Source organism: Cervus elaphus, chromosome X, assembly GCF_910594005.1.
Source record: "Cervus elaphus chromosome X, mCerEla1.1, whole genome shotgun sequence".
In the NCBI taxonomy this organism is placed as follows: domain Eukaryota; kingdom Metazoa; phylum Chordata; class Mammalia; order Artiodactyla; family Cervidae; genus Cervus; species Cervus elaphus.
The window spans coordinates 139,045,119-139,060,889 of NC_057848.1; the positions used below are offsets into that span (position 1 = coordinate 139,045,119).

Consider the following 15,771-nt stretch of genomic DNA (forward strand, 5'->3'; position numbering starts at 1 on the left):
AGGCAAATTATACTAAACATACAAAGAAACACTTACACTGATCCTTCTCAAACTCTTCCAAAAAACTGAAGAGGAGGGAACACTCCCAAAAGCATTCTACAAAGCCACCATCACCCTGATACTAAAACCAGTCAAAGACACAATCAAAAAAGAAAATCATAGGTCAATATCTTTCATGGATATAGATGTGAAAACTCTCAACAAAATATTAGCAAACAACACATAAAAAGTATCATACTCCATGACCAAATGGTATGCATCCCAAGTACATATGAATGGTTCAACATACACAAATTACAATGTAATATACCACATCAACAAAAGAAAGAAGAAAAAAAAAGCACATGATCATCTCAATTGGAAAAAAAAATTGATAAAATTCAATACCCACTCATGATAAAAAACTCTTACCAAAGTGGGTATAGAGGGAACATATATCATTATAATAAAGGCTATTTATAACAAACCCACAGCCAAGATAATACTCAATGATGAAAAGATGAAAGTGTTCCTGCTATAATCTGAAATAAGACAAGCCTGCCCACTCTGACCACTTCTCTTCAAAATAGTATTGCAAGTCCTAGCCACAGCAATCAGAAAAGAAAAAAAGAAATAAAAGGTATCCAAATTGGAGGGGAAAAGGTAAAATCATCATTACATACAGATGATATGATACTAAATATAAAAAACCTGAAGACTCCACACCATAAACTACTGAAACTGATTCAGCAAGGTAGCAGGATACAAAGATTAACATACAAAAATTGGTTGCATTTCTTTACACCAACAATGAAGTTCCAGAAATGGAATGTTAAAAAAAAATACCTTTTAAAATCACACCACCAAAAATAAAATATTTGGGAATAAACCAGAGCAAGCAGGTGAAAGATTTATATGTTGAGAACTATAAAACATTAATAAAGGAAATTGAAAATGACTCAAAAAAATGGGAAAATAACCCATGCTCTTGGGTTGGAAGAATAAAATACTGTTTAAATGGCCATACTACTCAAAACAATAAACATATTTAATGTGATCCCTGTCAACTTACTCATGACCCTTTCCACAAAGCTAGAACAAATCATCTTAAAATTCACACAGAACCACAAAAGACCCAGAATTGCCAAAGGAATCTTGAAGAAAAAGAACAAAGCAGGAAGCACAACCCTTTCAGACTTCAGACAATACCACAAAGGTAGCATGATATGGGGTCAGACATGGGGTCAATGGAAGAGAATAGAGAGCCCAGAAATAAACCCACACACCTACATTCAATTAATTTCTGACAAAGTAGGCAAGAATATACAATAGGAAAAGACAGCTCTTCAGCAAGTAGTGTTGGGAAAGCTGGACAGTTACATGTAAATCAATGAGGTTAGAACACACCCTTTCTGTATACACAAAAATAAAGTCAAAATGGTTTAAAGATTTAAGTAGAAGACATGACACAATCAAATTCCTAGAAGAGAATAGGCAAAATATCCTTTGACATAAACTGCTCCAGTTTGCCTACATCAGTCTCCCAAGACAACAGAAATAAAAAGAAAATTAAACACATGGGACCTAATCAAACTTACAAACTTTTGCACAGCAAAGAAACTATAAACAAAATAAAAAGACAACAGAATGAAAGAAAGAATTTATAAATGATGTGACAGGCAAGGGCTTAATCTCCAAAATATATAAACAACTCAAACAACTCAATAACAACAACAAAAAAAACTAACAACCCAATTGAAAAATGGGCAAGAGACCTTAACAGACATTTCTCCAAAGAAGACATACAGACAGTCAATAGGCACATGAAAAGATGATCAACATCACTAATTATTAGAGAAATGCAAATCAAAACTTCAATGAGGTACCACCTCAAACTAGTCAGAATGGCCATCATCAAACAATCTACAAACAGTAAATGCTGGACAGAGTGTGGAGAAAGGGAACTCTCCCACACTGCTGGTAGGAATGTAAGTTGGTATAGCCACTATGAAAAACAGTGTGCAGGTTCTTAAAAAAAAAAACTAAAATTAGAATTACCATATGATCCAGTGATCCTACTACTGGGCATATATCCAGACAAAACTATAATTCCAATAGATACATGCCCTGCTATGTTCATAGCAGCATTGCTCACAATAGCCAAGACATGGGAACATTGTCCATCGACAGAGGAACGTGATAAAGAAGATATATATATAAAATGAAATACTACTCAGCCATAAAAAATAATGACATAATGCCATCTGCAGCAACATGGATGCTAAAAAAGGACCTTATCCAGATGAAAGATAAATTACTCATAAATGAAACTTTTCTCCTCTGAAATGTTCTTGCTACCAATATCCTTCCTATCCTTTAGAGCCAATCTAAGCCTCAACTCCAGTGCAATTTCTGCACCCAAGTTCACTGTGACAGCAAGAAATTACCTTCCTCAAAAAGAACTTAAGGTCTTAATCAGACAACCACTCTTTAATAAAGACAGGCTGGCAAATTTCAGTAAATTTCAGTACCAGTATTTGGTACCTGAATTCAGTACATAATTTAAATTACTGTGATGTAGTATATCCGTTATTTACAATGTAAAGTATCATTCAACAATTTGTATTTATGTAGGTGCACCTTCTTTTCAATTACATTATGAAAAACCTATTAAGATAATCTCTTCTTTGTATTTTAAAATTGCACAATACCCAAGCCAGTGCTAGATACTGCAGTCTACACATTAACATTACTGGTTACCTGTTTTTCCTGCAGGTTTATTTCCTTGATACTGAGCCAATTCAACTTGAGTTTCTGGAATCTGAGGAATGCAGACTGTCTTGGGGATATCAAAATGTTCCGGAAGGCTCAGTTCTGCTTTGTATACAATGGACTTTGGCTTCTTCAACTTTGAAACATTAAGGAGCATACACATCTGCAAATAAACAGAGTAAAATTAGACAGTAATTATCTTTCCCGTTGCCTCCAAAACGAAAAAAACAGTGTTAGACTTAGACTCCAAATATGGGGAAAAGAATCCCTCAAGAGATTGAATTTGTTCATTTCTTTAGACATACTACTGTTTAATTGGCATGAGACAACAGTAACATGTTTCATAGACTCAAGAGAGTCACCTTTTATTGAGAGATACTCAATGTCCCCTGCTCTAATCTTTTCAGTGTTGAGGATTTCATTGTCTCAGGAAGAGATCATTCCATTAGTGAACATGCCACTAGAAAAAGTACTTCCCTCCTTGAGTTGAACCTTGTGTTACTTAACATCTACCTATCAGCTCTAGTTCTTATTAGCAGTACAGTTAGTCCCCTCTCTTTTGCTAATGACAGTTTGGAGAAAAAATAAAATATGCTTATAAAATACTAGGTCCTACCCCTCCACAAACCTCCCGGTATTCCTTTCAAATAGGTTTGATATCTTTAGTCCATTCAAACTTTACTTATACAATGTGGGTTAGAACTTGCCGCCATGAATATGCTCTATCTAGAGATACAATTGTATCTAGAGATACAATTTCATTCAATATTGTCCTTACTGAAATGGGACAACAAAGAAAAACCCAGCTCCCTGAGTATGAACCAAGCAATATTTATTTTTATCTGGTCCCTCTACCGCTAAACACATAGTACAGTCTAATGGTTAGACTAACTCTTCTTGAAGCCAGACTGCATGCACTTATAACCCGATTCTAAGTAAGCTTGGCCAGGTTATTAATCAAAGCCATAAAGTCTTTATTTGCAAAATAATAATATTATTTTATTATTATTACAATATTATTAACATTGTAATATTGTAACTCAATTAATTTGTATTAAATACAATTAATTTGTATTACTGTATTGTAATATAATTAATATTGTAATATTGTATTATTAATACAATAATATTACATATTGCCTATCCCTGGTATATTTAAAGTATAAACAAATTCCAGGTCCTTGACACATATTTTAAGTATTCAATAAATATTGCCTGTCATTATCATTGCCATTGTTGTCCTTGCCATCATCATGATTGTGATCATGCTACCATTACTCAACAAAAATTAGTTTTAGTTCCTCTGGCAGTTATCTCATTCACTGCGTTTGTTATCTATAAAATTCACAAATACTTATTTCTCATAAAGCCACATTTTCTACCTACTTTATTTTGACAATTAAAATAATGTATATGCAGAAAGGTAAATTAATTCATTTATATTTTTATTATTTTGATTTGGTTTATTTTTCTAGTCATTATGAACAACTTTTCTATTCATATCAGTAGCTAGTTCTTTAACCCAAAGTGTACCATCTGCCTTCTATATCTGCAAGTCATTCAAAATAATATGTACGGATACAGACTCTCTTCTTGATCAGACTCTAGTTAGGTTCCTCCAAGCCCTCTTCTCAATTAGGCCTCAACTTTAGCCTATAGAAAATGCAGATTCTGAGCACAAAAGATTTTGTCCACCCCTCTCCCTCATACACACACACAAAGAGACTAGAACAAGTGCTAATAACGTCTCTAACAGCTTAAGTCATATCCCAAGGATGACTCCAGTCCCCCTTAAAGTGCCTATCTGGGAAAGTTCAGTGCTGCCATGCTGCCAGGAGAGTTTACTGTTTGTTCCAGCCAAAATAGGCTACCCCCTCACCCCCCAGAACAGTTACTTAAAAAAGCTGGCAATTATAAATCCCTTCTTTTGAGATGTAAATCTACCACTCAGAACTGTCCTCTCCAGGACCTCAGAACCCTCTCTTTGAAATACAAAAATTCAAGGAGCTAATGTACCCAGCCAGGTGGGTACTTAGTTCTAACTTGAATCACTACCTATCTCTGGTCATAAAGATTCCAAAAGTTTGTTTCTCTTTATAAGCATCAATTAACAAGTTCAGATCACTGTGACCAACTCCTTCCTACTTCTTGTAAACTTCTGTATATCCCTGACATTTCTCAGGCTCCAGCACACTCTCTCTCCTGAGTTCAGTTCATGCTGGGTCCTTCTCCCTGATGCAACAGTTACTGAATAAATTCATCCTTGCTTTACCTAGTATCTGTCTTTGTTTCTCTTTGATAGTATTGACAGGTACTTACTTCGCAATTTGAAGATTTGAAGTGCACTTACATTTGACAAATACAAAAACCTTTTCTTTACCCTACTGAATCCTCACCAAGGGGATCTTTTAGATTTCCTTTTTAAAAATGTCAAAATTTCAAAATTTCAGTGAATCTCTTTGCCATTTATCCCAGAGTACAAAGTATGAGTTTTAAAATATAAAACTGAGGAAGGTAATAGAAAACATTAGGTAACTCCCTTGCAAGCTCTGAATCTTTCTAGTACCACTGAGTATATCATTAGAGTTGGTTTATTAATGGCCAGGAGGATATGAACCCAATATGAGTTCTACATGTAAAGTGCCAGATATTCAAGTTCCTGACAAAAGATCCTGTCTCCCGCAGTATATAAAGTAGATATATCATAATGCTATTACCTTATAAATATTTCAACAATTCAAATTGCACATGGCTGTATAATAAAAAATTAGACATGTCATTTTCTTTGGCAGAAAAGTAGTTACCTTTATTCAATTAGATTTAGTTCTAAACAGATTTCAAGGATAACTTTAGATTTTATTTGTTATATAGTTATTTTATGCTATCACAGAGAATTGTAGACTTTCATTTATTCCATTATACGTTTTCATGGCAGTAAACTAAGAAATGAACATATGATCTGGAGGCTATACAGGGCAACAAAACAAGCCACGGACTGGGAGGTAAAAAACTAGGCCTATTTCTAATCTGTCACAAATCAGTGGTGTCACCTTGGGCTACTATCTTACTATTTTGGAGTCTTGGTTTACAGGTCTGTAAAAGAAAGAGGTTTACTATGTACTATGTGTCTCTGAGTGTTCAGCTTTATTTATTTTCCAGCTTTAAAATTTGTCTCTGCCCTGATCTAGGCTGTAATCTCTGTCCTGTCAGTGAGGACAACTTAGATCTTTTTAGCCCTTAGTCATTTCCTGTTTTGGGTATTACAAGTGTAATTCTATCTTCTCTCCATTTCTCCATGGATTCAATGAAATAATTTGAAAAGTGCACATAAAAGCATTTGGGAAAAAATGTGTCAAGTACTACATAAGGAGAGGGTACTTTTAAAATCAATCTTGTTTATCGCTCTACTGCAAAAAGCATTAGCATTATCACCTTTCAAGAGTACAGTGATAATTACGCTTGAAAAGAAAACTATGACTACCCGTATAATGGCAGAGAAAGATGTGTCTATATGTTCTGATTTGATGTAGCTGATTTTCTTAAACTTGCACATTCAGCTCTTCTCTAGTTATTTCCTGTATTTAGACAGTTTTTGCTAAGAGAAAAGTGAAGGGAGTTTTGGGTTTGGAGAGTGGCTGGTGGAAGTAAGGGATTCTATTAAAAATGCAAGTGGGTAAAGCAGAACCTCAGGGTAGCATTCCAGCAGATCTGAAGAGGGACATAGTCTCTCAGGTCCAGGGAAAAGTTACAAAGGACGGATGTGCACGGGCCACAGGGAGCAAGCCTTCCTTGGGCACGTGAGGAACAGCAGGGAGGCCTGTGCCCAGGGAGGGATGGGAGTGAATGGGCTCGAGTGCAGACGCTGAGGTCAGGGAAGAGGATGGTTCAGTGGAGATGCTGGGACTGACCAGGAGGGTCAGGGAAACTATTGTAAAGATGGTGGTTTTCATTCTGACACGACTTGGAAAAGCCAGGGGAGAAAAGGAGCAAAGTGCAAAGGTTTATATTTCGAAGATTTGCTTTGGTGGCTCTATGGAGATTTGACTGTACCTTATTTTAATTATAAAATAAAGGTCAAACTATGATAATAAGAATCTACAATAATAGTAACAACAACAACAAAGACATACATCTAGAAAGCACTATATACCAGGCACTACGCTAAGCATTTTACATAATTATCTCAGTTTTTATTAATGACCATTATTTCCTTATTACAAATATAAAAAATCAAAGCTAGAATTTTGTTTTCCAGAATCCAAACTGGGAATTTTAAGTTACCAGCTCACAGTCACACAGCTGGACAGTGCTAGAGTCTGGTATCTGATCCCAGAATTGATCCTGTTTGGATGAACAACAGAATGACCTAGGCAACTTTTAGAACATGTTCCCACTCCTTTGTCTAGAACAATTCGATGTTCTAGAATGGGGTCTGGGCACTGGCATTAATTCTCCAGGGTCCCCTAATGTATAGCCAGAACTGAAAATTCCTGTGAAATAACCACCACAGTGTAATGCCTAAAATTACCTAGTACAACAGTTTGTTTCAGATTTATTATTTAATGAGGTAAAAAAGAAAAAAAGTTACAGAGCTGTCTTTGTGGGGAAAATTAGCTTTCATCATTTTTTTTTGTAAAAACATTGTTATGATTGAGTGTAACATCTCTGTACATTTTTAAAGATAGACTAATTTCAGCACGTCCTCTTTCGTCCGTTCCTACCTCGATCTTGGTCAGTCCCAGGAGGGCAATGGCCACTCGGATGCTACTGCTCTCCAGAGTGCCCGTGAGCAGCCTTCTCTCATACTCTATCTTCGACATCTGTTGCTGTGCCGCAAAAGCCAAGGCCTTTTCCTTGGCTTCATTAGTCAGTGGCAATTTAAGGTCCACATCCAAGATTTGGTGGAGCTTACATTTCAAATACAGAACTGGATCATCCTTAGTAAGCACTAGGGGAAGCAAACACAATCATGACTGCAACGATCATATATGCCCTTGATATTGTTATCCACGGTGGACTTGTGAGGTCTGAAATATCACACTGCAGTTGTGGCCTTTACTAACCAGAGTAAAAACAAACAGGTAACACATTTCTGGACTGCAAGGAGATCAAACAAGTCAACACTAAAGGAAATCAGTTGAATATTCATTGGAAGGACTGATGCTGAAGCTCCAATACTTGGGCCACTTGATGTGAAGAGCTGACTCATTAGAAAAGACCCTGATGCTGGGAAAGGTTGAAGGCAAGAGGAGAAGGGGATGACAGAGGATGAGATGGTTGGATGGCATCACTGACTCAATGGACATGAGTTTGAGCAAGCTCCAGGAGATGGTGAAGGACAGGGAAACCTGGTGTGCTGCAGTCCATGGGGTCACAAAAGTTGGACACAACTGAATGACTAAGCAACAACAGGAACACATTTCTAGTAGTTCTAATTCAGTAATTTAAGAGTAAGTTTTCATGAATTAAAGATAATTTTCTCTCTAAAAAGTTCTAGTCATTGGCCATTGTTCTCCTATCAGTGATTGGAAGTAATAGGAGCAGAAAAGAATGTAAAGAAAGACATCTCTCAAGGACTGGCAAGAACTGCAATTTTCTTTCAGTAACAACTTTACACTTTAAACTAGAACACTGCGTGAAAGTACAGGTTGTATCATTAATACCATATAAGGCTTCCCAGGTGGCTCAGTGGTAAAGAACCCACCTGCCAATGCAGGAGACATAGGTTTGATCCCTGGAGGGCTCTAACTCTTCACGATCCCATAGACTGCGGCTCGCCAGGTTCCTCTGTTCATGGGATTTCCCATGCAAGAATACTGGTGTGAGTCGCCATGTCCTACTCCAGGGAATCTTCCCAATCCAGGGATCGAACCCTCATCCTTTGCATCTCCTGAATTGGCAGGTAGATTCTTTACACTATAATCCATGAGGCTCTAGAGTCAAACACAACTTAGCAACTAAAACAATAACAAATTGTAATATATAGAATTTGGCACTGTAGCTATTTCCAAAATACTTGGAAAATGGAAAACTTTGCTGAGTAAATATTTTGAATGCCAAATTTCAATATTTATCTGAAGACTAAAATAAAGATTTAAAAAGAAGCACCCTTGACATTTTCTTAAGTGTTAAAATGGTGCTCTATTCCATGGATACTGACATATTCAAGTTAAAAGGGAGCTTTTGAAACTGTAATTATATATTGGAAAAATGTGCTGTGAGAGTGCTTAGGCGACTCTATGAAGAACAATACCATCCTTCAACATTAGAAATTATATAAAATGCATGAATACTCTACCTTCTTCTGGAGAATTGCTATACTCAAGCGGAGTTGAAGAATCCATTGGAATGAATCTGGAAGGCAAAGGGATAATGCCTCTTCCTTCCAAAATATATATTAATTCTCCAATCTATAACACAAACCACATGATAATAATAAATTTTAAAAGCTCATGAAAAAATTAGGAGAAATCTTTAAAAACATGCATAGTGTATTACTAAGCAACATACACCCTAAACGGGTGGAGAAAGTAAGGATTAAATATAGCCCTGCCATAATATGAGAGAAATTTTGCATGCAACCGGAACACAGAGATGGATTAAGAAGGTTCCCAGGTGACATTGACAGAAGTTGATCCTTACAGTTATAGATATTCTTGGAAGACTGCTAGCTTAAAACAATTAAACAATTCAAGCAAATGAGAATGATAGTAAAGAATGTGGTGAGGATTACATGAGGTAAAACAATTTTTGTCATTTCACTTGTTATCTAAGATATTATATTTTTTGGTATATTTTTATTATGTGATCAATATACTTGTATATCATTTATGTATATGTTGTTTGCTCAAACATATCTTTAGAATAATCTCTAACCCTTTGCCTGGCACTTAGCAAGCACTTAAGAGATCCATTTAAATGGAGAGAGAGCAGGCTTGCCAAATTTCATTTGCATGTAAATAACCTGAAGATCTTAGTAAATGCAGAAGATCTAGTAATTTTTACTAAGCAGACATGTACTTTTCAAACATAAATCCAAGCTAGCAATCTGAATTTCTTTTGTATGTGTGTTACTACATACAGCTGAGTGATCAATACTAATGATATAAAATTTTGAGATCTCACAAGCCACAGGTTACAGTCAAAGAATTTTTTTCCAGTAACTGGAGTGCAAACGCATCAGTTCACCAAAGGAAAAAAAATATTAATATTTTACTTTTAAATTTTTTCTCATGTTCATTTTTATCTAAAAATCAGTTATTTTAACTAAAGTGTAGTTAATGGAAGAAATTTTCACGTGCTGAGTTATGGGGAAGTCATTTGGGCTTATATATGATTTGGTTCACACTTTATGCTAACTAGAATAGCCTGTCTTACGGCCTGTGAAACATGAATTTTATATCTGCTTTAATAATTAAAGAAAGAATAAAAATCAAAATGGAGTAATTGTGGTCCAGGCATTCAAAATGCAGGTGGGTGGCTATTGTTGATATAGTTTCAGACAGTCCTGCATCACTGAGAACTTGAATCTTCTGAACCTTTTCAAACTCAAGAACACCACTAGCCATTCTCAAAACAGCTGCAACCTTATGGCTTAAAGGTCTTCTCTATATGCAAAACAGAAAAAGAGACACAGATGTACAGAACAGACTTTTGGACTCTGTGGGAGAAGGCGAGGGTGGGATGTTTCGAGAGAACAGCATCAAAACATATATATTATTTATAGTGAAACAGATCACCAGCCCAGGTTGGATGCATGAGACAAGTGCTCGGGCCTGGTGCACTGGGAAGACCCAGAGGAATCGGGTGGAGAGGGAGGTGGGAGGGGGGATCGGGATGGGGAATACATGTAAATCCATGGCTGATTCATGTCAATGTATGACAAAAACCACTACAATATTGTAAAGTAATTAGCCTCCAACTAATAAAAATAAATGAAAAAAATAAATAAATAAAGGTCTTCTCTTATAGAGTTCATAAGTGTGCAAAAACTTGGGGCCCCAAACCAACCCTTGCTTAACAAGATCCTTACTTGCCAGATTCAATACTAATTCTTGACAAACAACTTATGTACCTTTTTGATTTTTGCCTATTTTAGCCTCCTACATTTTATAGTCTGGGGGAACACCATTCAAGTGCCTCTTCAATCTGTGTCCCAGGCTATAGTCCTCAATTAGACTCAAGCAAAAATTTTTTCTATTCCTGTTATAGACTGTTTATTGATGATTTGTGTCAACATAGTCTTCATAAGAAATTAGACTTGGTGAATACAGAGTTATAATAATTGTATGTTTTTTTTTCAATGTGGACCTGAATGAAACCAGATCTATATAGCTTGTCTACTCCTGAAAATGAATACCAACTCACGAAATTTAACACAAAGGAAATAAACTGCTATTTCCCAGAATTTAGAAATATATTATTTAGAAAATATATTTTTATAAAATATAAATGATAAACATCTTCCTAGCCATTATTAGCCACTTTAAATATCAATAACTATGACTCCATTCAATTTCACTTAACTCTACGTCTTAGACAATATATCACTTCTCAAAAAAATATTTCATCTAACTTGTTCAAAGTTCTTTTTTATTAACAAGAAACAATGTAATTGAAAATGATGCCTGTTCCAGCAAATTATTCATAAAAATCATTTATAGTATCATTTAATTATTTCCCTCCACTTTTCTAGAAATAAAATCAGACCAGCAAATAATACAAATGCAATAAATAACTATTTAAAGTAGAGAAGCCCTTTACATTCCAAATCTAGAGGCAGTGACAAGGGAAATGAAATTATCTAACAAAAATAGGCACTTGTCAATGTAAGCTATCTTAAAAGTCATCTGTTAAATTTCCTTTCTGCTCTTATTACATATTTTCCAGTCTGCATATTTACTTGAGTTTGCATTTTCCAGAAAGATGCCAACGCCCATTGTCAATTGTAAGAAACCCTCACAAAAAATATTTTGTTCTTCCTGTGTATCTAGTTAAATGCAGTTCTCAAACAATGCAGTTCATGCAATTTTACAAGAAGACCAGCAGTTAATGACCCAGAAGGAAAGAACACAACACTAAATTGGCAGGAAAGTTTTAATTCCAGCTCTGCCACTAATTAGCTGGATAACCCTGGCCAAGTCATGGATGCCCTCCAGATACAGATAACCTCAACCTTAAAAAAAAATCAAAAAAGAAAAGAAAAAACACATTTCTAGACAGAAAATCAAATCCCTATGTTGTTTCATAGGTCTTAAATTCTACTTAAGTTCTCATACTCGACCCAGATCTTACTATTTTTCTAATTTGTGTATTTGCATTGGCTGTACAATACTATATTATTTTGATAACTCAACAGGCAGGTGAGACCTAAGCTAAAATTTTAAAATGTTAAATTCCATACACTAGACAGAGATCATCAATCATTGACTGTGACTATTTATTTGACTTTGTAATAATTATAACATGAAACTGACCAGTAAGAATAATTGCCATTCTTTTAAAGTACTATTTTTCATAGAATGACTGAGCTAAGAGATTCAGTGAAGGTGAGAAGAAGGCATATAAAAAGATTAAATGCTTGCACTAAAAAGTTCAGCTTTTTAAACATAATTTTAACACAACGTTAATTACATGCCTGAGAGATTATTCCATAGACATTTTGAGAAGGCAACATATATTTAAATGGCACAACATATGAATTGATTGTTTAATAAAAACACATGATATACTATAAGAAAACATCTCTCAAATAAACATTAGGCTGGGCTCCAGAAGCTACTGTGGCAATAAGTTTAACAATCTCTCTTTGCCTTTATCACCATATTTTTCAGAAGTTTCTATTCACATTTTTTTTCCAATTTGCTCTGCAAGTAAATGAAAATTTGCTTTCTCTGCAGATGTGAACATCACTGAAACTGCCAGTAAGGTTGATCTTCATATACAGTGCTCTCATCCCCTTCTTTTCCCCAGATTCAACATCATCTCTTCTTCTTTCACCATTGCTTCTCACATTCTTCTGTTTGACTGCTATTAATAGTAAGGGAAAGCAGAGGGCTGTAGAGGATGGATGTGTGTGGAGTAGTGTAATAGACTGCAAGTCTTCCAGCCAGTCTCTTGGTCTCCCAGTTTGCCTTTAACTCTTAGTCTACTTTCTGTTTTGGCTCCAGAGATGCTTTCCAAAGTAAAATAAAATCAGATCATGCCTATGCTCAGTATCTTTTATTGGACTCCTGCTTTCAATAATAAAAATAAATTGAGTTCAGTTCAGTTGCTCAGTTGTGTCCCAACTCTTTGTGACCCCATGGACTGCAGCACGCCAGACTTCACTTCCCTGTCTATCACCAACTCCTGAGGCTTGCTCAAACTCATGTCCATCGAGTCAGTAATGCCATCTCATCTTCTATTGTCATCTTCTATCTCATCTTCTGTTGTCCACTTCTCTTCCTGCCTTCAATCTTTCCCAGCATCAGGGTCTTTTCTAAAGAGTCAGCTCTTCACATCAGGTGGCCAAAGTATCAGAGCTTCAGCATCAGTCCTTCCAATGAATATTCAGGACTAATTTCCTTGAGGATGGACTGGTTTGATATCCTTGCAGTCCAAGGGACTCTCAAGAGTCTTCTCCAACATCACAGTTCAAAAGCATCAATTCTTCGGCACTCAGCTGAAGTTAAAATTCAAGTTAAAATTCAGGGCCCTCTTCATTTTTAGTTTGACTTATCCATTGAAGCCATTGTCTGTCATTTCCAACATTCTATTCTCAGAACTGGCAAACCAAGTATTCATGAAGTTTCATGCTTAGTTCAACCTCACGTTCTTAGAATCTTCTCCTGAGCATACTTCTCTGCCCAAACTCTGTTTACTAGCAAATTTCTACTCATCCTTCTTAACCAAACTCCTATGTCAATCAATTAACCCAGACTCTGCTATGCATTCTTCCCACGACTCCAGAAATGGTCACAATCTGTGTTATAGAAACAAGTGGACATGTCTAGGACACCGTGCATACAAGGAAAGAGTACATCTTGCAAGGGGCGTCTTACTGAGGGCAAGGTCATCCCAGCATAAGGCTGCATCCATTGAAGGAAGAAATGCATCTTTCTAATTCTCATGGCTGTGCCATATGTTCAGCAAGAATTTTTCATAAACCAGGAGGGAACATCTACTTCAAACTAACACCGAGTTTTTGTGTGAGCTGGGCCAGACTTATGCAAGTTGTCTTGTCCACTGAAATGTGATTCCCTTGGATTCAGCATTCCTATTCTTTCTGTGTATTTACTCTCTCCATGCCTAGAAAACTGGTTTTATACAGTTGGTGAATTAAACTCTGTTGGGAGGAGTGAACTGAATAATAAAATGAGATTAAAGAGAATACGGCTTGAGGGTGTCAAATTTTTAAATTTACAATAAGCCATACTCCATGTTCTATGGTTTTCTTTAAGAAGGAGAGGGTTTGAAATTTGTAACTAGCAGATAAATAAATTCTGGAGATCTAAGGCACAGCAGAGTAATTATAATCAACAATAGTATATGATAAACTTCTAACTTGCTAAGGTAATAGATCTTAATTGTTTTCAAGAAAAAAAGAAACGATATGACATGAAAAATGCATTAGCTAACATGACTGTAACAGGGCTTCCCTGGTGGTTCAGATGGTAAAAAGTCTGCTTGCAATGCAGGAGACCCAGGTTCAACCCCTGGGTCAGGAAGATAACCTGGAGAAGGAAATGGCAACCCACTCCAGTACTCTTTCCTGGAGAATTCCATGGACAGAGGAGCCTGGGGGGCTACAGTCCATGAGGTCACAAAGAATCGGACACAATTGGTCCTTTACCAGAACATGACAGCAGGATTCATATTGCCACATATAAGTGTATCAAACCAACAGAGTATACATCTCAAAATTATACAGTGGTATCTATCAATTACATCTCAATAAGTATCTCAAAAAAAGGATGAGAGGGTCCATAAAATTAACATGGATTTGGGAAAATAAGAATTACTGTCTCCTTATATTCTACATGTCACTTGAAGTGCTAACATTTTGGTACCCCAGAGGTATGTGGAATCTTTACAGAATAACTGGTTGGATCATGGATAAGGAACCTAGAGGAAATCCCCCTAAATAAATAACTACCATTGGGCACAAAATTCTCATTTTCAGATTTTCTTCTTATATTTTTTTTCTAAAAAAGTTGCAGTGCTTAATGTATGCTGATGGTTTCACAGTAACAGGGGAAGTAGGGTAGGTGAGGTCAGAGGAAGTCCTGTAGTGTGGAGTCCCATGGATGGCTTGAGCCATGGCTCTGTCCATCTTTGTGAACATTTACCACTTTGGTGGGCTCCCCTGGAAGCTCAGTTGGTGAAGAATCCTCCTGCAATGCAGGAGACCCAGTTCGATTCCTGGGTTGGGAAGATGCCCTGGCGAAGGGATAGGCTACCCCCTCCAGTATTCTTGGGCTTCCCTGGTGGCTCAGCTGGTAAAGAATCTACCTGGAATGCGGGAGACCTGGGTTCAGTCCCTGGGTTGGAAAGATCTTCTGGAGAAGGGAAAGGCTACCTACTCCAGTATTCTGGCCTGGAGAATTCCATGGAATATATAGTCCATGGGGTAGCAAAGAGTCAGACACGACTGAGCAACTTTCACTTTCACCACTTTGGTGGAGACTTCAAAGTTCACCTAACCTGACCCTATATGGCCAGCAGGAATCCTGTGGTTAATAAATGTTTCAAAGTGTTGATGGGCCAATTGGGATTTCACTTTCTCTCTGTTTCCCAGGGAACAAGTCAGGGGTTTGGCCTGTGGGGAGGAGTGTAGTTACCAAAAGAAAAAACAAAAATGCGGTTGTAGCAAATCAAATGAAAAATCAAAGGGCAAATGAATTGTAGCTTGCTATTAAAAATCATGGAAAATAGAAAAAACCATTAGCAAATGATACTTAGTCCCTCCAGCTATAAAAATAACTTTCATAAAACTGAAGTTAGTTTACCTAAATGTAAAATTATATAAAGATTTTAGCC

At 36.4% G+C, this 15,771-nt stretch overlaps 1 protein-coding gene across 1 annotated transcript in view; it reads right to left on the bottom strand.

The window, feature by feature from the left end:
* CFAP47 (cilia and flagella associated protein 47) overlaps positions 1-15,771 on the bottom strand; it is a 479,971-nt gene that overhangs the window by 198,645 nt on the left and 265,555 nt on the right. Inside the window, exons 43-45 of the mRNA XM_043897451.1 lie at positions 9,050-9,161; positions 7,473-7,699; positions 2,740-2,914 (exon numbers count right to left, since the gene is read on the bottom strand). Of these exons, the coding sequence (XP_043753386.1) occupies positions 2,740-2,914; positions 7,473-7,699; positions 9,050-9,161 (514 nt within the window). The remainder of the gene's footprint in view (positions 1-2,739; positions 2,915-7,472; positions 7,700-9,049; positions 9,162-15,771) is intronic.